At 36.5% G+C, this 26,881-nt stretch overlaps 1 protein-coding gene across 8 annotated transcripts in view; it reads left to right on the top strand.

The window, feature by feature from the left end:
* Positions 1-26,881, top strand: part of TCF12 (transcription factor 12) — a 391,527-nt gene that overhangs the window by 135,129 nt on the left and 229,517 nt on the right. For 6 of the 8 annotated variants that reach the window (XM_069596408.1, XM_069596406.1, XM_069596404.1 and 3 more), the window contains exon 4: positions 11,416-11,489. In XM_069596408.1, the coding sequence (XP_069452509.1) occupies positions 11,416-11,489 (74 nt within the window). Of the gene's footprint in view, positions 1-11,415; positions 11,490-19,330; positions 19,393-26,881 lie in introns of all 8 variants that reach the window. The other 2 variants (XM_069596409.1, XM_069596410.1) reach the window with 1 other exon arrangement.

Below are 26,881 nucleotides of genomic sequence, written 5' to 3'. Positions count from 1 at the left end.
GGATTTGATTTAGGTCATACCTGAATGGTCTAGTGGTATTCCCTGCTTTCTTGGCAATAAGAAGTTCATGATCTGAGCCACAGTCAGCTCCCGGCCTTATTTTTGCTGATTGTATAGAGCTTCTCCATCTTTGGCTGCAAATATAATCAGTCTGATTTCAGTGTGGACAATCTGGTGATGTCCATGTGTAGAGTCTTCTCGTGTTGTTGGAAGAGGGTGTTTGCTATGACCAGTGTGTTCTCTTGGCAAAACTCAATTAGTCTTTGCCCTGCTTCATTCCATATTCCAAGGCTGAATTTGCCTGTTAATCCAGGTGTTTCTTGACCTCCTACTTTTACATTCCCAGAGAAGGCAATGGCACCCCACTCTACTCTTGCCTGGAAAATCCCATGGACGGAGGAGCCTGGTAGGCTGCAGTCCATGGAGTCGCGAAGAGTTGGACACAACTGAGCGACTTCATTTTCCCTTTTCACTGTCATGCCTTGGAGAAGGAAATGGCAACTCACTCCAGTGTTCTTGCCAGGAGAATCCCAAGGACGGAGGAGCCTGGTAGGCTGCCGTCTATGTGGTCGCACAGAGTCAGACACGACTGAAGCAACTTAGCAGCAGCAGCAGGTCTTCATAGAACCGTTCAACTTTCAGCTTCTTCAGTGTTACTGGTGGGGCATAGGCTTGGATCTGTGATATTTAATGGTTTGCCTTGGAAGCAAACAGAGATCATTCTGTCGTTTTTGAGATTGCATCCAAGTACTGCATTTCAGACTCTTTTGTTGACCATGATGGCTACAGCATTTCTTCTAAGGGATTCCTGCCCACAGTAGTAGATATAATGGTCATCTGAGTTAAATTCACCCATTCCAGTCCATTTTAGTTTGATGATTTCCTAGAATGTCAACATTCACTCTTCCCATCTCCTGTTTGACCGCTTCCAATTTGCCTTGATTTATGGACCTAACATTCCAGGTTCCTATGCAATATTGTTCTTTACAGCATCGGGCCTTGCTTCTATCACCTGTTTCCTTTCTTAAACCCATCCAAAAACTGTTTTTAAAGATTTCAGATAATGTAATCTTTATTTCTAAACTTTAGATTTTTTGTGTATATGTTTTCTGAGATTTCCAGTCTGTTAATTCATTAAGAGCAAATGTCCTTTATTTCACTGGGTATAGTTAAGGTATTTGATTTAATTTCCTTGTCTGAAAATTTCAGTATCTGGATCATCTTGAAAGTGGCCTCTGTTCATTATCTTTTTCTTTGAGATTGAGTCACATGTCATTGTCAAGGAATTTTGGCTGGTTGCATAGATATTATGAATGTTATGTGTGGAAATGTTGGTTTCTTTCATGCTCCTCCAAGGAGTTTTGATTTCTTTGTTTTAGTGAGCCATTAATTGGATTAGACTCTCATAGTGAAAACTCTTTATCTTGCGTGAGATTGGCACCTGCTTTTTGATTTGATTCTTTTAGCCTCAGCTGCAAAGTACCCTATGGATGTGTACATTAGGACTCAACCAAAGACTAGAGCAGAGACGTGCCCAAGATTTGGGCCTCATCTTTTCTAGGAGTCTTTCGTTATTTCCTGGTGATTATGGTTGTCCTGTTCTGTCCTCTTCCTTCTGTTCAGAATGACAGTGAGTTTTCTATTGAAATTTTAGTTCCTGCATGTTGTGGCTGCTGCTTGCCTCCAGGATAAAGCTTTAAAATGGGAAACTCACCTGAACTGAATTTTAGGGAAACTCATACAAAAGCTGTTAAAAGGAAAAATTCATTCTGGTCTCTTCTTCCAAGTTTATATTTCCATCCAAAATCAGCCAAGTTTTGTTCATTCTCTTGGTAGACCTGTTAGGTTTACTGTTAAGGTGGAGCCTTTAGGTAGTTTGTTTCCGTTCAGTCAGTCAGTCAGTTTTTATATTTTTTCTGGGAATTTATAGTAGCTGTCTGTGGGAGTTTAGTGTATCATGTTGGAAGCTGAACTCACTAGTTCAGTTTTGAGATTTCTTCTAGCATATTTGCAGTGTGCTTTAAAAAATAATACTTTTAACATAATATTATTTTACTAATTCTTAAAGAGCTACTTAGATTGTAACACATCCCTCTTCTTTATTGAAGTTTTTTTAACCCATCTTTAGTTACTAAATTCTTAATGACAGATTGTCATGTGAATACTCTGATTTTATATATTCCTTAACCACGTAGTAGACATTTGAATGCAAATTGCCACACTTCTGCAAAGTACCAGAAGCACTTAGAGATGAGCAAGGTGTGTTCCTGTTACAAAGTTTTATTGGTAGGATATTCATGAAAAACGGCTATCAATGTTGAAGACGAAGTACTTAGTTGATGGAGAACACTTCTCAGAGGAGGGGACATTTTATCTTAGACTGATTCGTAATTAGAAACTCAATAGGTGAGAGAAAAGGGAGAGTATTCTAGGACTAGGAAACAGTAGGAGTAGAAAATGAATGTGTGACAAGTTATGGTATACGTGGGGAGTGATTAATGTCTTGTTGAGGCTGGAGCATTGAGTTTTCTGAGGGATATAGTATGTACTGAAGCTGAAAAAGTGAATTGAGGCCATTTTGAAGCATGCCATACATAGAAGTGTGAGTGTTATTTCTGAGGAAATGACGGATCATATTTGAAAAGTGAATGGGTGTAATCCAGCTTATGTTTATAGCAAGATAAGTGTGCTGGCAATGTTAATTGTGGATTGGAATGGAACATAATAGGAAAATAGACAGTGTATAGGATCTCAACCAGAGCACTGTATATGTGAGAACAAGGGATAGTTACTCAAAATATTGCTGAGGTAGAAATTAATCCAGTGAGTACCTGGTTAAGTTAAGTTAGTTAAGTCGCTCAGTCGTGTCCAGCTCTTTCTGACCCCATGGACTATAGCCCACCAGGCTCTTCCGTCCATGGGATTCTCCAGGCAAGAATACTGGAGTGGGTTGCCATTTCCTTCTCCAGGGGATCTTCCCAACCCAGGGATCAAACCCAGGTCTCCCGTATTAGAGGCAGACGCTTTAACCTCTGAGCCACCAGGGAAGCTGAGTAACTGGTTAAGGGAATATGAAAGATGTGTTAGCAAATTTAAGAGAGTCACTACATTTCTAACCACATTTGTAAATGTCTCAACATCATGCTGCCTATGAAACTTCTGGGAATAGTTTTTATTTAGACTTCCTTTTGTAACAATATACTTTAGGCAGTACTATAGTGAATACAGAATGATTTTTTGAAGGACATATGATGAGTTCATTTCAGAGCTATGATATTTAATGTCTGTGTGTTGTTTAGCTACCAAGCCTAATGAGGATTTAGGTTTCTCTATAACTTTTAAAATAATTTTTGTTCTTTGGAGTTAGTTGCTGTCTAGTTGATTGAGTCATTTATAGCCTAATTGCTTCTTACTGTTATTTTCAAACTACTGTTCAATATAAATATTTAGAATGTTGGTTTTGATTATTGTCTAATTAAGAATGATAAGCTAACAAATAGGGAACCAGCTTCACCCCCACTTTTATTAAACTGATTATTCTGCTTGATACATTTATTTCTTCCACAAATGTTTGTTAGTGATTACTGTTTGTCAGGCATTGTTCCAGGCACCAAACATGAAACACTGAATTTTCATGGAGCTGTCAGTGTACTGGGGGAAAAAACCCAGATTGTAATGTCCCTCCATAACAACATTTAAACAGAGAGACCTGAAGGAAATTCGGGGAACAGACCATTCAGATATCTGGGGAAGCATTTTGTGAAGAGGAAAAACAAGTGGCAAGGCCCTAAGGAGAGAGCATGCTTGAACAAAAACAGGGATCCATGTAGTTGAAGAAAAAGAGTGATCGCTGGATCATGGAAAAAGCAAGAGAGTTCCAGAAAAACATCTATTTCTGCTTTATTGACTATGCCAAAGCCTTTGGCTATGTGGATCACAATCAACTGTGGAAAATTCTGAGAGAGATGGGAATACCAGACCACCTGACCTGCCTCTTGAGAAATCTATATGCAGGTCAGGAAGCAACAGTTAGAACTGGACATGGAACAACAGACTGGTTCCAAATAGGAAAAGGAGTGCGTCAAGGCTGTATATTGTCACCCTCCTTATTTCACTTCTGTGCCGAGTACATTATGAGAAATGCTGGACTGGAAGAAACACAAGCTGGAATCACGATTGCCAGGAGAAATATCAGTAACCTCGGATATACAGATGACACCACCCTTATGGTAGAAAGTGAAGAGGAACTCAAAAGCCTCTTGATGAAAGTGCAAGAGGAGAGTGAAAAAGTTGGCTTAAAGCTCAACATTCAGAAAACGAAGATCATGGCATTCGGTCCCATCACTTAATGGGAAATAGATGGGGAAACAGTGGAAACAGTGTCAGACTTTATTTTTTTGGGCTCCAAAATCACTGCAGATGGTGACTGCAGCCACGAAATTAAAAGACGCTTACTCCTTGGAAGAAAAGTTATGACCAACCTAGATAGTATATTCAAAAGCAGAGACATTACTTTGCCGACTGAGGTCTGTCTAGTCAAGGCTATGGTTTTTCCGGTGGTCATGTATGGATGTGAGAGTTGGACTGTGAAGAAGGCTGAGTGCCAAAGAATTGATGCTTTTGAAGTGTGGTATTGGAGAAGACTCTTGAGAGTCCCTTGGACTGTAAGGAGATCCCACCAGTCCATTCTGAAGGAGATCAGCCCTGGGATTTCTTTGGAAGGAATGATGCTAAAGCTGAAACTCCGGTACTTTGGCCACCTCATGCGAAGAGTTGTCTCATTGGAAAAGACTGATGCTGGGAGGGATTGAGGGCAGGAGGAGAAGGGGACGACAGAGGATGAGATGGCTGGATGGCATCACTGACTCGATGGACGTGAGTCTGAGTGAACTCTGGGAATTGATGATAGACAATGAGCCCTGGCGTGCTGCAGTTCATGGGGTCTCAAAGAGTCCGACATGACTGAGCGACTCGACTGAACTGAACTGAACTAAACTGAACTGAACTGAAGAGAATGAATAGTAGGAGATGAAGTCAGAGAGGTGGGAAGTGGAAACTTTGAAACATTATTGACCAGTGGATTTAATACTGAATGAGATGAGTAGATTTTGAACATAGGATTGACAGAATTTGAGTTGTATTGAAAAGGTTTTTCTAGTTCCTGTGTAGAGAATACACACTGTTGCAGGGCCAAGAAGCAGGGAGACTTTTCAAAACACTGTTGCCACGATACAGGTAGAGATGATGGTGACTCAGACTAAGATGATCATGTTAAAAATAGTGAGTCAGATTTTAGAACTGTTTGCAAGGTAAATCTAATGGGATTGTATCATTGTGGAACTAATAGGGACATTTTTGGCTGAGACTTATCCAGAGTTGGAGAAGAGGCATTGGGCCTTTTTTTTGAGGCAACTTCTTTTGTGCCTCTATTGAAGAAAATATATGTTATTGTTGTTTAGGTGTTGGGCTTCATTGTTCAGACTACAGAGGAGTACTGCAGTTGCTTCTCAGATGCACTAAGAGGGCCTTGTTTCCAGAAATTTGACAGCCAGCTAGTTTAGAGGAGGTTTGGAGGTAGCTCAAGATCTTTGTCAGGGTTAGAATGGCTCTTTAGACAATCAGAGCAAATCCTCAGTATATCAGGTCACTAGATAGTTCTAAAGGTGGTATAAAATACCTGCTTGCCCTCTGAAAACTTAGTTTCTTTCACTCCCTGGGCATTAGGCAGTTCTTTAATTTTTCCTAAACAGATAGACCTGCCTTTTGGTCATCTACCTTTTTCCTTTTGATCTTCTATTCTTAAATCATTGATTAAATCACTGTTAATGCCCTGTTTAATTGTAGATTTACAGGACATTTATATAGAGTGATGTGGCTAGTAAAAATAGCATAGCAAAAATCACTATTTGAAAGTTATTTTCAAAATAAGTCATTTTATTGAAATCAGTTATGCTTAATTATCTTATTCTAGTGTACTTTGGCACTAGAATATCCCTGCTTGTAAATCTTTGTTGTCATCAATACCAGACAGAAATTGTGATTAAATTTTAAAGATGAGCTAAAAAGATCATTCCTTCATATCTTTTTACTGATCTTATTTTCTTGCATGTTTTATTAATTTTGGGCTGTGCTTGGGTCTTCATTGCTGCGTGGGCTTTTCTCTAATTCCAGCAAGTAGAGGCTACTCCAACTGTAGTGCACCGGCTTCTCTCATTGTGGAACACAGGCTCTAGAGCACGCAGGCTTCAGTAGTTGGGGCGCATGGGCTCAGCAGTTGCAGTTCCTGAGCTCTGGAGCACAGGAAGGTTCTGAGCTCTCCAGCACAGCCTGGAGCACAGGCTTAATAGTTGTGGCCCATGGGTTTAGTTGCTCCTTGGCTTGTGGGATCTTCCTGGATCAGCGATCAAACCCATGTCTCTTGCATTGGCGGGTGAATTTTTTTACCACTGAGCCACCATGGAAGCCCTCTTGCATACTTTAGAAAGAATCAAACTTTCTAATTTGACAATTCATTGTATAGAAGCTCAAGTTTTTATTAGTAAAATAAATGCTTCTGTAAGCCATGTGTATGCCTATGAAGCAGAAGGTCTTCTCTAAATATCTTTACAATTTCTACATTTACAATTTCTACATTTCCATAGCTTTTCTATCTTATTTTTTTTCATGCATTTGTAGCATAAAATCAAAGGTTTGCTTTTATATTCTAGTTGTTTCTGTTTCACAGTGAGTTTCTGGACAAACATATCAGTAGATTTACTTCACAAGTATCTAAAATTTAAAAAAATATAATAAAAATGATGGTAGGTTTTTAAGTGTATATTATTTTACAATTGATTGCAGCCTTTGAGTCTGATCTAAAGGAATATCATTACTCTGCAGATAACATTGAGTGAAGAAATACTGAACCGATACATCCATGGCTTTCGGTATCTGACATAGCTATCTCTAGGCAGGTTTCTTTTATCACATTATCTATTGAATCACCCTATAGCAGATGGCAATCCTACAAAAGTATATTGTCTTTTCCTTATTTATAACAGTGTTGGGATTTGGTATTTTTGAAGTACATTTTATTTGCTAGAATAAAAACTTGATTTCAGGGCTACTGAAAGCTCTGTGTGTGTGACGTAGACAGAAAAGTATACAATCATCTCCTGTGCCCTTCCTCCCAACTTTATATATGTCCCTTTCCCACAAGGATAAGCTCTCTGGCATAATACCAGGCCAAGTGGCTGTGTTGACTTCTTGCAGCTTTGCTGCAGGGATATTCTTTGTATTGTACTCCTTTCCCTTTCAGTCCTCTGTTCGCTAGACTCCCCACCAGTACCTGAAATATTTTCCAGGTCTAGACCTGTTTCTCCCTTTACCCTCCTTGTAGTCTAGGGTGAAAGAGTCTAGGTGATGTAGGTCTGGTGGTGACAGGTGGGAGAGGAGCTGGTCAGCAGCTCTACTTGTCATTCACCTCTTTTACCTCCAGGCATTTCTTGTCTGAGCCTCACTCACTAAGCCTTGAATAATGCTTTATATACACAAACTGTGTACTGTTTGATACTCTGGGGGCCCAGATGGCGAGATGGGAAACAGGCATATAGGGTATAAAACAAGTCAGTAATTAAAAAAAAAACTCGTTTCCAGTTTTTGCTCATTGTTAAAAACTTAGAGAAGTCTCTAATACTTTGTGCTAGGAAAATGAAAGGAGTGGGATAGAAGCTATGACATAAGTTTATATTGACTCAAGAAAGGGAATGCTTTCAGTAGAAAATGGTGGTGGAGTGGAGAAGAAGCAAGCAGACTGGTATCTGAGTCCTTCATAGAAAAGAAATTAACACTAGATGTTTTACTTTCTCCTCATGAGTCTTGCTCTCTGCCATCTCAAAACTTTGGTTACACCTTTTATTCCTTCTTCAGGTTCCCAGGCCAGAAGGCCCAGGCCCACTTCTTCGGGAAGTACCTGTATATATAGTAATTTATGATTTGCTTTCAATTACTTTTTGTATTGAATGTTTTACAAAAGAAAGAAGCAGATTGTTGCATTTAATTCACAAACCAGTGTTTTTAGATACTGGGTCTAAAATGTAATGTTTGCTCTTTACTGGAAAATACTAAATAAAATAGTATGCCTTTTATATTGAGACACATGGAATCAAAATATATATTGGATTTCAATTGGTTCCATTCAGAAAAGCAGGTACTTAGATTCTGTATATAAAAGATAAAAAAGTGTCGTTTAAATCTCTGCATTAGTTAAATTATTGGTTAACCTTTTTTAATTTTGTTGAATAGAAATAGAATAAGTGGATTAGAAAGTTAAGCAAAACTCAGAAGTGTTTCTACTTAATTATTGCTAAATTTTCTGTTGGATCTACCATTTTAATCTGTCAGTTGAGGCACTAGCATATCAGAATTTGTTGAATTGGCATGTGTAGGCTAGAAATAGGAAGGAAAGAAAAATATATGGCAATGGTGGTTCAGGCATATCTTAATAGAAATGTTTCCCTTCTAATTACTGTATTACAACTATGGTGTATTTTCTTGTTGATAAGTAATTTTTCAGATTTTGATCAGTTTCTCTGTTGTTTGTTTTCTGTGTTTAATTTCTTGGTTCTTGGTTACCTTGGTCTTATGGCTGATGCTTTGGAAAGTTTATTATTCCTGTTACATTTCAGTTTGTACAGCTATTGTCTTCAGCAGAAAGGAGTCATTGTGCTAAAGGATGACTCTTGCTTTGTCAGTGCCAGCCACGACCTTCTTCTACTCAGAGTCTGGATACATTTAACAATAAAGCTACAGAGCTCTAAGTTTAAACCCTAGCCGATCCTTTGAATTCTATAGCATCTTTTGAGTCCTCTACATGTTTAGTATCACTGGTATGCAGTACTCTTTAGTTCATGGCTCAATTAATTACCATTTCGTTTAATCTTTGCTCTTCTTACATGTTGAGTAAGTAGTTAGTGTCACATGATGAAAATTAAATATGTGTTTTCTCAAAATCTTACTAATGACTTTAACATTTTGTCTGAGATGTTTTCAATAGCAGGCTCCTATTTTTCCTCTTTTTAAAAAATAAATGTATTGAAAATAACACATAGCCCTCATATTTAATTATTTGATATGACAGTTCAGAATCATAAAATGAATTATTTTCATTAGAATAGGATCATCAAAATAAGTTTGTCTTCCATGTTCTAAATGTTCAGTGGAAGTCATCCCGCCTCCAGGCCCACCATTCTGTTTTCTGTTTCTGTAGATTTGTCTGCTCTAGGTGTCTTACGTAAGTGAAACCAAACCGTATTTGTCCTTTTGTGATTGGCTTATTTCACTTAACGCAATGTTAAGGATTTCCTTTCTTTTTAAACTGAATAATATTATATTGTATGTATATACCACATTTTGTTTATCCATACATCTGTCAATGATGTTGAACTTACTTCCACATTTTGGCTATTGTAAATAATGCTCCTATGAGTTATGGGTATACAAATATTTGAGAACCTGTTTTTAGGAACCAGTTTACGTTCATATTTTACTTTTGCTACATGATATTTTAAAAATCGTAACACATGTAGAAAAAAGTCACAAATGGAAAGTATGATCTTTTTAAATAAAACTTTTCCTAAAGTTATATGCAATTTCATAAGTAGTTTTATATTAATGGATTTTATAGATCAGTAGTAGTCTTTGTCTTAGATTGAGTCTGATTGGAATCATATCTAAAATGTTTGGAAAACGGATCACAGATAAATGGATACTGAAGAGATGGTAACAGTGTGTTTTTACATGATATTCTTGTATTCTTTATTCTTGTATTCTTATATCAAGAATATTCTTGGTATTCTTTAAATGAACTTGTAGAAGTAAATCTAGAATTTTACTGGGAATTCTCCAAGAATGAACAGGACACTTTTTTTTTTTCCTCCATGTAATCTGTGTGTTTTCAAAGCTTCTTTTTCATTTGAAATTATGTTTGGTGTGCTATTTGTAGTAGTGCCCATCTTTTCTCTATATTGCTTTTGATGTAGGAAATACAGAATCATAAAAACAATAAATTAGGGGCCTATTACATGAATTAGTAATTAGTGTATTCCACTTTGGGTACTGACTTCCTTTCCTTCCTGTTGTCACCTAATACTTAAATGACAATTTCGCCTGTATGAAAGAGCCCTGGGGCTTGTGGTTAGTTACAGGAGAATTTGTAATATTTAACTTAGTTCAGACTACTTCTCACCTAAATCTCAGAAGACATCAAGGATTTTTTTTCCTTTTCTATTTTTTTAAGAAAAAGAGGTTCTAAACTTAATAAAAAGCTGTCTTTGTAGCATCTAGAGTTCCTCATGCAAGAATGAAGCAAAAAAAGCCAAGCATTTGTATTTCACCATAGAAAGAAGGTCAGAAAGGATTGGGAAAGTGTCAAGGATAAGAAAGACTGTTCTCAAAACAGAAAAGGGATAAATGGCTAGATTGAGAGATCTCCAATTCTTTCAGCTTTTTCTGGAGGTTGGTTGGACGATGAAAATAATGGCACCAAAACTTCAGAAAGTCTATTAAGGAGAACAGTGAATTGTTCCGTTGTTCATGGTAACTTATCCTTCTCGCATTGAGTTTTCCTTTGCACTTTTCCTAAGAGTGGATCTACTCATTTAGGATCAGATTTTTGGGGAGATTTTCTTAGGATAAGTTGTCACATCATTTTAATATCATTAATGTTGATATGATATGGTTTTAAATAGCTTGATTTAGTTTGATATCTTCAGTTAAGAATACTGAGTGCTTTGATAGAAACCAGTTTATTAGCTTGAGCAATTGTTTAACTTGCTTCATTTTCTAACCTTTATTGACTTCATATTTTCATGGAGGCAGTGCTAAACTTTGAAAGTGAGATTTCGTCTACTCTTAGAATGGGTGCACAGGTAGAGAGACCTAAATGATCCTTTGTTTGAAAGTGTTCAAAGACCTATATTGGCTCTAAAATTCTGCAGTGCATATAGAGCTGTATGTGTGAGTGTGCATGTGCATGCATGCTTAGTCGCTCTGTCATGTCCAACTCTGCGACCTCATGGACAGTAGCCCTCTAGGCTCCTCTGTCCATGGGATTCTCCAGGCGAGAATACTGAAGTGAATTGCCATTCCCTTCTCCAGGAGATCTTCCCGACCCAGGGATTGAACTTGGGTCTCTTGCATTGCAGGCAGCTTCTTTACCATTTGAGCCACCAGGGAAGCTCTAGAGCATTGTATACAGCAGTGATAAAGATACTCCTAAATGACTTATTTCTGCAGATTTCTGAGACAAAGATTGATACACAGACAGTTCCAATCAAATGCAGATACCACTCACTGAATTGTAGTCTCTGCTGTACCAAACAAAACCCATCATAGTATCCTCTTGGATTTATGTTGTGTACTTTCTTCTCTCCTTAGGTATGGATGAACGAGGAGGTACGACATCTTGGGGAACAAGTGGTCAACCAAGTCCTTCTTATGACTCATCTAGAGTAAGTTTGCTCATTAACCCTTGATCAAAACTATAAAGATAATTGGGCAGAATAAGTAAGTTCTTTCATATATGAATTCTGTATCTTAAGAGAAGTAAAGATTATCTTATTTTATGGGAGAATACCCAGTACCTTCACAGTAGCTTTACTTCTTTCCATTAACTGTTACACTTTGGGAGTTTATTTTGTCTCCTACAAATAATTATTTTTGGTGTTATTCTACACCTTAACTACTTATAATACCTTTTACTAAAGTTAGAAGAGCTTGGAATGCCTCACTAAGTATTCTCCAAAGATCATCATTTTTCTTCTTATATTTATTTGCTTTGAGAGCTCTCAAAGTACCAACTTTAGACCAAATTAACACTCTACACAATGAAAGGGTAAAAGGTTAGAGTCTTTTCTAACAATTAAGAAAACAAAACAAAAAATCCCCCTGAACTTTAAAAGATGCGACTGAGAGATTGAAAAGTAGACCAAAGAGTTGGCAGTAAAATTAAGTGCTGTGCTCCCAGATTCCATAGTAAATTGCTGAGGTTAAGAGATACCTTTTCTAAAGAGTCACACTTTGAAAAATGATGAACTGTTTATTTCCCTCAGAATTAACCTAGAAAAAATAGACAAGCACAAAATTTATGGGTACTTAACTCCAGAATTAGATTGGTATAAATGGAAGATAACATGAATAATGTGATTGGAATTCATAGTCTCCATATGGGTTACACTGTTTTGCATTGAAAAATGCTGAATAAAAATACTTATTAAAGTATGTGGTTTTACCGTTTTCTTTGGCTGTAAATGTTTATTTTAAATACTTTGGAGAAGAACTGGAATATCCAAGTGGAATCCAAATAACTAGACAGAGAGAGAGACTGTTGAACATGGGTTTTAGTGTTTACTTTTCTGGAATCAGTGCTGCAAAAGCTGGGTTGTGGTATAAACACCACTGTTCTGGGTATCATAGGATCTACTACTGACTCTGCTTTGAACTTGCTGCTTAATCTTAGACGTGGTATTTTATCTGTGGCTGGTGTCCCAATTTCCTTCCACCTTTAAAAATTTTTTATTTTTTGGGTAATACTGTGAATTTGAAATATGTTTCCTATTTTGATTTTGAAGTAGCAATTTTATATATTGGAGGACACAGTACTACTTGTTAGTTAATAATGGATTATTTTCTTTCTAAGCCTTGAGTTGCTGTGTGATATCATGTTATTTCTTAATATGCATTAAATGGTGCCTTTGTACCTTACTTCACTTTCAAGTTTTCTACTTGAGTACAAATAGGATTCTAAGAGAAGAGACCTTAATAATATTTCCAAACATTTATGTATTTTATCTTCCTGAAATTAAGTTTTCCTTTAGAGATGTACTTCAGAGCAAATCTTGCTTTTCTTTTTAAAGTGAAGTCGCTCAGTTGTGTCCAACTCTTTGCGACCCCATGGACTATATCCTACCAGGCTCCTCTGTCCATGGGATTTTCCGGGCAGTAGTATTGGAGTGGATTGCCATTTCCTTCTCCAGGGGATCTTCCCAACCCAGGGATCAAACCTGGGTCTCCCACATTGTAGACAGCCGCTTTACCATCTGAGCCACCAGGGAAGTCAATAATATATTCAAACATTTATGTATTTTATCTTCCTGAAATTAAGTTTTCCTTTAGAAATGTACTTCAGAGCAAATCTTGCTTTTCTTTTTGCTATTTGATCTGTAGGTCAAATTGAAATGCTGTTTTTTACTCTTAATTTTTTTCCAGTGTATATTATGTACAGTGAAAAGTTAAATTGATTTTTATAGTAGTTTTCTATTATAAAAATCCAGATAAATCTCAAGATACCCCATAGAACCACACATACACGCATATCACACACACACATTTTTTTCCCCCTACTCATCTGCTGAGTGATCAGATAGAGCAGGGATTTACTACCCTTCTTTCTTTTTGTTCCTGGTAAAATCTACTCTTCCAGTAACTTTCTTCTATTTATCCTAGTCATGATTCTGAGTTAGTCAAGATGTTGAATTTTATTTATAATTTCAAAACATTTATCTATCTCCTGAAGTCTTCTCACCAAGGAGAGAGACATTTAAGGCTATCTGTGCAACTGCCTTCAACCTCCTTTTTAAGAGTATTTTCAGCTTTTTTAGTTTTACTATTAAATATCTTCCACCATCTTGACCATGTTTTTATTAATCATAAGTATAGATGAATATAAGTTTGTTAATAGAAATTTCAGTTGAACAAAATACTTAATTCTTCTGAATATTTTAATAGGTTGAGTTTTTAAAATTTAGAAATAAATAATGACTTTGGCTAAAAGCTAGTTTTGACACATTGTGAATAAAATTAGCAAGTCAGTTTAAACTTTTGTGAAATATTAGATACCTTTGTAGAAATTATGTAAATGAGATTTTTTAGACTTTACCAAATTGTATAAGTAACACATTTCCTTCATAAAAAGTTACATCATTTAAATAAACAATTTGATTTTACATTACTGATGGAAAAAAATTTTAATTTTCCTTTCGTGATAAAAAGGTTTGTAAAAACGGCAGAATGAGTAGTTTGGTGGAGTTGTGAAGCATATGCTTTTAATTTAGATGGATTTGACTATCTGAGTTGCTGTTTTCCTCCATTCCCGACTCAAAACTATAAGAAAGAAAGAAATTTTGCAGTACTGTAAAACAGCAAAAGCTATTAATACTGTATTAACTATGAGTTTTAGGCAAGATTGGCTGTGCAAAATTTCATGAAGGTTTAGCTCAATATTTATTTAACAACTTTCCAAGGAGAATTTTTGCTGTTTATACTTTTTGGCTAATAAGTCCTGACTTTAATTCTAATGAAGATACCATTCTGCTCCAGTAAACTTGATGCATGAGTTCCACTGGCATTTTATGGTTAAGAGCCCACAAACTTCTTATCCTGTGTTAGCCTTCTGCCTGTTCTTTCACAAGTAAAAAAAGTCACTCCAGTAAAGCTCTTTCTGGTGTGTCTGCCCTTTTTTTTTTTTTAGCCAAATCTACCAGAAAAGTAGCCTCATAGGGTACAAGTGATTGGTTGAGTTTCTAGTTATCAAAACTACCCACTGCACATCATTCACTGCAGAGTTTTTGTTAAGCAGACACAGAAATAAACACCATGCCTAATAATGGTTATGGAGGAAATGGTAGACATTTCTTAGGAAATGTGAAGATGGGACAGAACATGTTTAAGATACTTGAAGGGAAGTAACACAATATTTGTGGTATCTCTCTCAGCCTCCTCTATCTTTATTAGAGTTCTGGTTTCTGCACTGTTGACCTACTCCCCACCTGTGCAGAACAAAAACATGCACGTGAACAGATAAAAGCATGAAGATGATTGAATAGCACTTCTAGTTTCAAAAATCTGTGAAGGTGTGATTGAATTTAAAGCACAAGAGACTGAAAGGGATGATTAATCTCAGTTAAGTTAGACATGGGCAGAGATATAATGAATGAGTTCCTTTGCTGCAAATGAATGTTTTCTATATTTGACATTTCTAACCAGGTGTAAAGGCCAGAGAATATTATGATTTTTCTTATTTTCTACAGTGTTACTGATTTATTCTAGTTTCAGATTTTTCCCCTCTTCTTTGAAGGCAGTGATTAAGAGCACATACTCTGGAGCCAGACTGCCTGGGTGTGAGTCCCAGCTCTGCCACTTACTACATGTGTGATTCTGGGCAAGTTACTTAAATTCACTGTACCTCAGTTTACTCATCTGTGAAAGGGGACTAATAATAATTACTTTATAAGGTAATTGTTGTGAGAATTAAAAGAGATACACATACAAAAAGAGGTGCTTAGATCAGTAGAGTGTTTAGATCAGTGTCTGGTACATAGTGAGTGTTCTATAAGTGTTGACTCTTAATTATATATGTCAAAATTTATCAACTAGATCTGTTTGTAACAAACATTTAAGTGAATGAATACATTTGCAGATATGCTGTATTGTAAGTGTAATGAATAAGAATTGCCTGATTCAGTCATGCTTAATTACTTTTACTTCTTTTAGATTTGTAAAGGATGTAAAATTGATTTCCTTTCCCTTTCAATTTCTTTCTTGAGAAAGCAGGAATCTTCTGTCAAGCTTTGATATAAAAGTTTTAGTCTTTCTCATACTTTATACATAATGAATGCTCTATATGTTTGCTGAACATAATCAAATTGAAGAAGAATCATTAGATATACTAATGATTGTGTTTGAAGATCTTCCCCCTTGGAGGGAAAAGAACCAAAACTGATCTAAGCTTGAAGTGCAGGGTTGTATTAATTAATGGTAATAGACTTTTTTTCTGTGCTTATAAATTATTGCTCTAATTGATGACACTACTTAGTGAAGTATTTTATTTAAGATCACAGCCTCGAAAGAGTTGTACCCCATGACTCTGGGCAAATTACATAATCTCTTTGTGGTTCAGGTCTGTAATGTCTATAATTACGGTAATATTACACATACTTTGTAGGATTTTGGAAGAGATGGAATGCAGTAATAGCTGTGAAGTACTTTATTTATTGATAAATGAAAGCTACTATTATTATCAGCATTATTATTTTCTCCAGATATCTAATACTTCATTATGTGTTTTTGTGCTTATATTTTCTCATGTACAAATTCTGTTTCAAAATGTTTGATCATTTTAATTTATGGAAATTCCAAGGGACCGTGTCATCTTGGTTTTCCTGCCATCTTAAGCTCTGCTCCCCAACCTAGACTGAGCTCAGAGTGCTATTGTACCATTGAAGTTTATATCCTGTCTAGGGGTTATGAGAGGGCTCTTAAGAAAGAGAAGTTTTTGTTGATACTCTTTCCTAAGATACAGAGTTTGCATTCCTTAATTTAAAAGGTATGAGTTCACTGATAAGTCACTACTAATAGAAGTTATATTTATAGCTACCATCAATGACCAAGAGCTGGCTGTTTAATCATGAGTATTTTCAAATTACATATAATCCATCATGATGGTTGTTTTGGAAAAGAAACACCATTCAACTGAGTAGAGTTTGTGTGCTTATTTTTTTCTAATTGCTAAATTTCTACCATGGTTTTACCTTCTCTTTATAATGTGGTTTGCAGAATGAAATAGTTGTGTGTGTTGCTCTTTTTTTCCCTCCCCATTTGGCAGTATTGTAGAATTTTCAAAACTGGAAAGTGTGTTCGGTATTTATATCCAGTCTTTTTTATTTCCTAAATGAGGAAACTAACACAATTTAAGATTTGGCTAGATTGAGATGTGTGCTGCTGATACAAAATACACATGAGATTTGGCTAGAAACATTGCGTAGTTAATGACAGATTCTGGCCTAGAACTCACATATTCTAAATTCTGTGCTAGTGTTTTTGACCCCCTTAGTATTCCCAGCTCAAAGAATTATCTAAAATTTTCCGCCATATACTAAAAGAATGGGAAAAGAGAGAGGGCAAAGGAGAAAAAAGAAGAGCATCTGCAAGTGATATCTCTAAAGAAGACATTGGACATGATTTGATTTTTAAAAAAAAAATTGCCTAGCAAGTATAGTGTTTTGTAAGACAGAATAGCGCAGAATTTAAGAGCTTGAATGTTGAAATCAAGATGTCTGTGCTCTGTTTCTGGCTCTCCTGTTTGTTAGCTGTATGACTCTAGACACGTTACTTCTCTTCTCCTCAAACCTTTTTTTCTTTTTTTCATTGGTGGAGGGGATGGGGTGGAGTGGATACTAATAATAACTACCTTACTGCAGTTCCGGACTTAGACCTATTAGTGGAGAAGGGGAAAACCAGTTATGTGGTGATGAGTTGGCTTTAAAATACTTAGTTTAGCGGCTGTATATGACTCAGCGCAAAATAATGTCAGGAACTTTCTGTTGAAGGATAAATAGTTGGTATATTTTGAGGTCTTTCATTGTAATACATATTGTGGCTTGTGCTACCTGTTGCCCTGAAGGGATATGAGGGTTCAGTTTATTTAAAAAGCACCACCAGCGGTCATTTCTCAGGTCACTTGTTAGGAAAATACATGGATGGCAGCTTGACTGACCAGATCAGGTATTAATAGAAAATGAAAATATTAGGGTACAAAGATTCAGAGGTTGTTATAGACTTCTGAGCATCATACACAAATCCATCGATTGGGTACTTGGGTTAAGGGAAGCAAAAATAACTAAAAATTCAACTAGAATAAACATAGAGCTTTCAGATTCTAGACACTAAAATGAGTCCTTAAGGTTATCTGTATTTGTTTAATGTTACTTCTCTATCAACTTCTGAACTGTGCCAGATGTCGCTAAAGGGATCTGAATTTTCCTTAGTGCTCTCTCCATTCTTAGCAGGTATTCAATATCTGTTCCTTCATATATATGGAATAGCTTGGCTAAGAGCCACTCTGAAGTTTGATGGGTAGCAAGTTAGATATGGCACAACAGAAGCATAGTTCCCCTTATATGCTGTCTATCCAAAACAAAAAAATAGAGTTAATTCTGACCCCAGAAAGAGTTATACTGGGTGAAGTTTTGAGACACTTGGTGTGTAGTTAATTTACACTTGACAGTAGAGGCCTTGGGAATATCTAGGAGTAGAGAGAACATGTTGTTTTCTTCTCCCACTAGAGCACAGTGGCATGAGAATTACGCTTGTAAATAAGGATGACAGTGTTGTCTGGCTGCTTTTTGGAACGTGCATTTACTGTGGTTCCCTAGTTTTACCATGCTGAGATTTGTGGATACACTGTTTGTTTTTTTTCAATGTCCTAAGTGAATGGACGTGTATCTTAGAGTTCAGGAAATAAGATTAGTAATACAAGTAATATTTATTTTAAGTAAACTATAGAACTTTAACTCTCTAAGGCCACAGTGAAAAGCTTTAATTAGGCAACGAATAACTAATTACCAAGATAATTTCATTGAGTACCATGAGATTACAGGAGAGGGAGAAATTTGGGTGGTCAGGAAAGACGTACTAGAATAGGAAATGTTTGAATAGAATACTGTAGGAGAAACAGTACTTGCGCAAATAAGGTGGAAAGGAAGACAACGTTTTGGAAATATAGAATGATGGCACCACAAGTTACAGAGGCACCGAAATCACAAATGCAGTAAATACCAAATAACCCCTTGCTTTGTAGGTGATTAGTATGATAAGGCAGATAACCTTTCTGTAGAAGAAATAAAGTCTATCCTTTGGGGAATAGAGAACCAATTAAATATAGACTTTGACATGGGAAATGGCACAAAGGGTTTTATGAAGATCAATACATTGGATATGAAAGATGGATTCAAAGTGAAAAAGTGACAAGAGATTGGATGATCTGATTCGATGTTACTACACAAGCTCACTTGTAATGAAATAAGGCTTATGTTGAGATAATAGGATTAAGATCACAAAATAATTGAAAGAGAAGAGATATCACAAAGGAAAAGGAAACTGGCACAGTTAGTGACTGAGAAAGATACAAAATCATGTAGACTCACTCCCCCCAGAGAATGATGACTCCTGAATTAAACTCCATGTGTTTTATTTAGGTTTTGACAAGTTAGCTGTGGTTGTGTTATACCACTACCAGATTGTTTGATTTTGATAAATAGCTTCCCTTATAAATGGGAAAATCTAGTGTGAATAAAAAAAACAGTTTTTTCTCATTGTCCCCCATTTGTCAGTATTGATGGGTAATGAAGTTTTCTCCCTTAGAACACATATATTTTCTAGACTGTTTTCTGTTTGCAGTTGTTTTTATTTTTGAACGGGAAAATGGTATAGGTTTTATAGCTACTATGAGATCAAATGCAATAATTAGAAAGGACACACAAATTTTGAAATAGTATTTTATGCCTCTTGATCTCAGGTACAAAACACGAGATGAAGCAGTTAAATAGCAAAGCAAGACAGGAGGGACAGAGAATTAAAGTAAGTGTTTTCTATATATTGCATCTATGTTCCCATTAATCTGTTTTGTTATGTAACTGCTCCTTCTGAATGTTCTGAACATGAAGAAAACTATGGGTGAGAAAAAGGTGTGTCTTAAAGTTAGGTTCAGATAAACCCATGAGAGAAAATTTTGTTTGTTACTCATGTTCTTATTCAAAACAATACCTGCCTGTAAATTATGATCTTAATGTTTTTGGTTAAGAAAAAAAATTGGATTAAGACGATATACACTCCTTTAAATTTCTTGCTAGTGGATATTTAAAGTGAAAGGAATCACATAGCTATCAGATTGTCTACTTTTCCATTTTTAAGCTAGTCAGACCTTCTGTTTTTTCAGTTTAGCTATTCTTCCAGGGACAGTGTCTGTTGAGATGTTCTACCATAGATCTTTTGGGCTAGCAGGTCAGTTTCTCACCTCATTATAAATTTCATTTAACTTTGTTTGTCTATGAAATAACATCTTTATCAGGATTGATCTTTATGATTCTCTCTTTTTTTATCCCAGTGTTGTCTTTAAAGTTAACAAATGGGAGTCAAAACAAGTTAATCTTTGAATCTCTTCTTTGTTCCTTTTTGTAATTTTTTGGACAGATTTTTAATTATTTTCTGTAAATTTAGATGTTTCTTATTCATGAAAAAATAATGGAGGGTAGATTCTGGCAGGCTACATCTTTAGATTTGCTTAGCCTGTTTTAATTAATAACAATATTTACAACACCATTTGTCACTGTATGGTTTAGAACTTTTCACATATTACCTTTTGAAGCTTCATACCAGCTTATCAAGAAACCATTTGAAAAGTCATCATTCTAGAGGTGAAGAAACTGGGGGTCAGAGAAGGTAGATAGCTAACCAAATATTAAGCACCCAAGACTAGTAACCAAGCAGTATGATTTTAAATTACTGTCCTTTTGGACCATATCACACTGGCTATAGTTCAGAAGAGACCTGAAAGTGAAAAGTGAAAGCCACTCAGTCGTGTCCAACTCTTTGCAAACCATGGACTGTGGCCTGCAAGGTTCCTCTGTCCACAGAATTCTCCAGGCAAGAATACTGGAGTGGGTAGCTATTCCCTTCAACAGGGGATTTTCCTGACCCAGGGATCAAACCTGGGTCTCCTGCATTGCAGGCAGATTCTTTACTATCTGAACCACCAGGGAGACTGTGAAGAAGGCTGAACACTGAAGAATTGATGCTTTTGAACTGTGGTGTTGGAGAAGACTCTTGAGAGTCCCTTGGACTGCAATGAGATCCAACCAGTCCATTCTAAAGATCAGCCCTGGGTGTTCTTTGGAAGGAATGATGCTGAAGCTGAAACTCCAGTACTTTGGCCACCTCATGCGAAGAGTTGACTCATTGGAAAAGACTCTGATGCTGGGAAGGATTGGGGGCAGGAGGAGAAGGGGACGACAGAGGATGAGATGGCTGGATGGCATCACGGACTCAATGGACGTTGAGTTTGAGTGAGCTCTAGGGGATGGTGATGGACAGGGAGCCCTGGTGTGCTGCGATTTATGGGGTCGCAAAGAGTCAAACATGACTGAGCAACTGAACTGAACTATTTATGTAGGAGTTGGACACATCGTAGATGCTGTAAGATGATGGTTACTATCATTATTTATTGAATCTTATTCACATTTTAGACATAAAAAATACAAGCTATGGAATGAGTCAGAAAAGTTTGTTTCCTGGTATCACCACTGTATTTGACCTTGTAAAAGATAAGATAATTTCTAAGCCTCAGATTTCTCATCTGCAGTAAGATTTGTCAAATAAGAAGGATGTGAGAATTAAATAAAAGAACAGCATATTCAGCACATATCTGTAATTTATTAAAAAGTCTATAAGTGTTCCTCCTTTTACATTCAGTCTCATAAAAAACAACCCCAAGAATTTTGTAAGTCTTAAATACTCCTTAGAGAAACAGCTGTTGTGAATTCCTGGAGTATGTCCTGAACAAAATGAGGGACCTGTTGCAGTTTTTAAATGCCCACCAAGAGGTCCTGTAAGTCACATGAAGGTAATTATATTTAAAAAGTTGAAACTATTGGAGAAGTTCATAGCAGATAAACAGATCTTGGGATTTGGAGATTGTTAGGAGAAATAAAATTGGGCAACCCAGATTCTTATGAATGTAGATTCTTATTAGTCTGTATTCTTAAAGACAGAATGTAAATTCTAAAAGAAGAGGCTTCAGATAATTCCTCAAATCTGTTTGAAAGATATCTATCTCACAAGGTAGTGATGAGACTTCAATGAGCTTATGTATGTCACAGGCTTCAGTTCAGTCATGTCTGACTCTTTGCAACCCCATGACTACAACACGCCAGGCTTCCCTGTCCATCACCAACTCCAGGAGCTTGCTCAAACTCATGTCCATTGAGTTGATGATACCATCCAACCATCTCATCCTCCATCGGCCCCTTCTGTTCCTGCCTTCAATCTTTCCCAGAATTGGGGTTTTCTCAAATGAATTGGCTCTTCATGTCAGGTGGCCAAAGTATTGGAGCTTCAGCTTCAGCATGAGTCCTTCCAATGAATATTCAGACTAATTTCCTTTAGGATTGACTGGTTGAATCTCCTTGCAGTCCAAGGGACTCTCGAGAGTCTTCTCCAACACTACAGTTCAAAAGCATCAATTCTTCGGTGCTCAGCTTTCTTTATAGTCCAACTCTCGCATCCGTACATGACTACTGGAAAAACTATAGCTTTGAGTAGACGGAATTTTGTCAGCAGAGTAATGTCTCTGGTTTTTAACATACTGTCTAGGTTGGTCATAGCTTTTCTTCCAAGGGCAAGTGTTTTTTTAATTTCATGGCTGCAGTCACCATCTGCAGAGATTTTGAAGCCCAAAAAAATAAAGTCTGTCACTGTTTCCATTGTTTCCCCATCTATTTCCCATGAAGTGGTGGGACCGGATGCCATGATCATGGTTTTTTGAATGTTGAGTTTTAAGCCAGCTTTTTCCCTCTCCTCTTTGACTTTCATCAAGAGGCTCTTCAGTTCCTCTTCGCTTTCTGCCATAAGTGTGGTGTCATCTGCATATATGAGGTTATTGATATTTCTCCCAGCAGTCTTGATTCCAGCTTGTTCTTTATCCAGCCTGGCATTTCACATGACGTTCTCTGAATATAAGTTAAATAAGCAGGGTGGGCTCCAAAATCACTGCAGATGGTGACTGCAGCCATGAAATTAAAAGACGCTTACTGCTTGGAAGAAAAGTTATGACCAACCTAGATAGTATATTCAAAAGCAGAGACATTACTTTACCGACTAAGGTCCGTCTAGTCAAGGCTATGGTTTTTCCAGTGGTCATGTATGGATGTGAGAGTTGGACTGTGAAGAAGGCTAAGTGCCGAAGAATTGATGCTTTTGAACTGTGGTGTTGGAGAAGACTCTTGGGAGTCCCTTGGACTGCAAGGAGATCCAACCAGTCCATTCTGGAGATCAACCCTGGGATTTCTTTGGAAGGAATGATGCTGAAGCTGAAGCTTCAGTGCTTTGGCCACCTCATGTGAAGAGTTGACTCATTGGAAAAGACGCTGATGCTGGGAGGGATTGGGGGCAGGAGGAGAAGGGGATGATCAAGGATGAGATGGCTGGATGGCATCACCGACTCGATGGACGTGAGTCTGAGTGAACTCCGGGAGATGATGATGGACAGGGAGGCCTGGCGTACTGCAGATTCATGGGGTCACAAAAAGTCGGACACAACTGAGAGACTGAACTGAACTGAACTGATGCAGGGCGACAATATACAGCCTTGACGTACTCCTTTCCCGATTTGGAACCAGTCTCTTGTTCCATATCCATATCTAACTGCACACTGATTTTTCAGAAAGCACGTAAAGTGGTCTGGTATTTCCATCTCTAAGACAGAGTTTGTTGTGATCCACACAGTCAAAGGCTTTGGTGTAGTTAATAAAGCAGAAGTAGATGTTTTTCTGGAACTCTCTTGCTTTTTTGATGATTCAACAGATGTTGGCAATTTGATCATTGGTTCCTCTGCCTTTTCTAAATCCAGTTTGAACATCTGGAAGTTTTTGGTTCATGTAGTGTTGAAGCTTTGCTTGGAGAATTTTGAGCATTACTTTGCTAGTGTGTGAGATGAATATAATTGTGCAGTTGTTTGAGCATTCTTTGGTACTGCCTTTCTTTGAGATTGGAATGAAAACTGACCTTTTCCATCCCTGTGGCCATCTGCTGAGTTTTCCAAATTTGCTGGCATATTGAGTGCAGCACTTTCACAGCATCATCTTTTATGATTTGAAATAGTTCAGCTGGAATTCCATCATCTCTACTAACTTTGTTCGTAGTAATGCAACCTAAGGCCCACTTGTCTTTGGACTCCAGAAAAGTCAAAAATTTAGCATGATCAGTTAATATCAGTTCCTCCTGTGGTATATTTTTGTTGTACACTCTAACATTTTTATTTTGAGAATAGCAAGCTTGGACTGTGACATATTGAATAGATACTTAATCCTTTTTGCTGTCAAGTGAAGTAATTATTTCATGTGGTTTTATGTCATAAGCAGTCTAGCATTTTGCATGGAGCAGTTCATATTCTTGGTGTTTAGTTTAGGAAATTACTTAGTGATTAACCATTGGAACATTAGCTGTCCTGAACCAAATGTCTTCTCCACATTGGTGATACTATGAAATCTCATTGTTTATTTTTCTGAGTCCTTACTCTAAAAATTTTCTTGAATTTTTTTTCCCCTAAGAACCCTACCTTCCTCTTGTAGATGACACGTTTCCTCAGTGTCTTTATTCCCAGTTTGGAATTTTATAATCTTCTCTTGGGGTGTCCAAATTTTAGTTTGTGGGCTGTTCACGTTTTTTCTTCCACATTTTTTTAATTAATGAAAGATTTGCTGAGATTTCACTGGCACTAGTTGGGTAAAACAGAAATGCTCAGTCCATGTTTCTTGGGCAAAAAGGAGTGTTCACTCTCACACGAAAGCAGAGAATGATACCATAGAATGATAGAAGTTATATCATGAAGGCCGAGGGAGAGTAGAAGCACAAAAATAGAAGCAATACTTGGTTATAAAACCTCCAGAGCATATCAAGTGACAAAGATGGTTTGTAATACAGGAATAGAGATCTTCAGTCTAGAGGCTTCTCCCGTTTGATGAGTAAACTTGGTCAAATGAGTTACTTATTCTGGACTTAATTCCTAACATATACAACAAATTTTTGAACAAGATCAGAGTTTCTCGAACTGGGCTTAGGTTATTAATAAACAGTATGTAAATACAGAGCTCCATGATCCAATATATTTATACATTATTGAGTTAAAAGAAAATTAGATTTCCTTGTTGGTATTAAGTGTCTCAGAATTTATTATAAATATAAATCTTTAAGAAAGGGATAGAATATAGTACTTCTCTTCCTATTACCTATGAATTGTTTGATAGTACCAGTCTCAATAAATAGTAAATTTGACAACATATATACTTATTTTGGTGACTGCAGCCATGAAATTAAAAGACGCTTGCTTACTCCTTGGAAGAAAAGTTATGACCAACCTAGATAGCATATTCAAAAGCAGAGACATTACTTTGTCAACAAAGGTCCGTCTAGTCAAGGCTGTGGTTTTTCCAGTGGTCATGTATGGATGTGAGAGTTGGACTATGAAAAAGGCTGAGCACTAAAGAATTGATGCTTTTGAACTGTGGTGTTGGAGAAGACTCTTGAGAGTCCCTTGGACTGCAAGGAGATCCAACCAGTCCATTCTAAAGGAGATCAGTCCTGGGTATTCTTTGGAAGGACTGATGCTAAAGCTGAAACTCCAGTACTTTGGCCACCTCATGTGAAGAGTTGACTCATTGGAAAAGACGCTGATGCTGGGAGGGATTGGGGGCAGGAGGAGAAGGGGATGACAGAGGATGAGATGGCTGGATGGCATCACCGACTCAATGGACGTGAGTTTGCGTGAACTGCAGGAGTTGGTGATGGACAGGGAGGCCTGGTGTGCTGCAATTCATGGGGTCACAAAGAGTCAGACATGACTGAGCGACTGAAATGAAGTGATACTTATTTTTGTTCGTAGTGTTCAGTGAAAAGATTGTCCTTTTCCTCCATTGAATTCCCCTGTTATCTCTTTTGAAAATGAATTAACCATGTACGGCAGGATCAATTTTCAGACTCTCTGTTCCATTGATTTTTTTTTAACCTTTGCATCGATACTATATTATCTTGATTACTGTACCTTTAAAATACAGATTAATATCAAGTAGTGTAAGTCATGCAGTCTTATTTATTCTGTTTCAAAGTTGTTTTTCCTATTTTAGATACATTGCACAGACAATGAAAAGTTTGAAACCAGCATATCAATTTCTGCAAAAATCTTCTGGGATTTTTGGTAGGATTGCAAGGACTCTCATCAGTTTAAGGGGAATTGATAGTTTAACAATGTGGAATCTTCTGATCAGTGACTATTGATTGGTATAACTCTCTTACTCTGATTTCTTTCAGTAATGTTTATAGTTTTCAGTGAAAACATATTGCACATTTTTCATTTAGTTATTTACTAAATATTTTTGATGTTAAGTTTCAATTTCTGATTGTTCATATCTTATATAAAACTATAATAGGTTTGGCATATTGACCTTGTATCCTGCACTTGGCTAAACTCACTGGCTGTAGTAACTCTTTTTGTACATCCTGAAGGATTTTCTGTTTGAATATGAGAATTTAACTTTTTCTTTTCCAACCTGAATTTTTCCCATTTTTTGAATTGATTGTGATTTCTTTGCCCAGTCCTTAATAATGGGATAAGAATCAGTCTTTTATCATTAAACTTGATATTAGTTGTAGGTTTTGTTCATATGCTTTGTTAGATTGAAGAGGATTCCTTTTATTCTTAATTTCTTGAGAATATATATCAAAAAAGAATGTTGGACTTTAAAAACTTTTTTTATCTATTGAGGTGATCATATGGATTTTCTTTATTAATGTGTAAAATTATATGATTACTATTTTTAATTTTAAACCAACCTTGCGTTCCTGAGAAAAATAGCTCTAGGTTATTATTGTTGTTTTTCTATATATTGTCAATTTGCTTAAATGAATATAAATACAAGAATTTTTATATTTGAGTAATACTGATCTATAGTATTTTTTTTTCTTGTCTTGCCTGCCAGAATTTGGTATCACAATAATACCTCAAAGAATGATTTGAGAAATATTACTTGCATTTTAATTCCTTGAAAGAATTTATGTAATACTGCTCTTATTTCCTCTTCATATATTTTTCAGAATTTACCAGTGAAGATACATGGGCCTGCAGTTTTCTTTGGGAGGATTGTTTTTAATTTTAACTTCAGTAATTGATAAGAGCTGTTCAGTTTTTTTGTTGAAGGAGCTTTGTTAGTTTGTGTATTTTAAGAAATGTATCTATTTGTCCATTTCATCTAAATTGAATTAATGGCATAAAGTTGTTAATAATTTTCTTTACTTTTAT

This window comes from Ovis canadensis, chromosome 7 (assembly GCF_042477335.2).
Source record: "Ovis canadensis isolate MfBH-ARS-UI-01 breed Bighorn chromosome 7, ARS-UI_OviCan_v2, whole genome shotgun sequence".
NCBI classification, from domain to species: Eukaryota; Metazoa; Chordata; class Mammalia; order Artiodactyla; family Bovidae; genus Ovis; species Ovis canadensis.
Note: the sequence above shows the minus strand (reverse complement) of the source record. Positions and strands in the feature narration are given on the sequence as shown.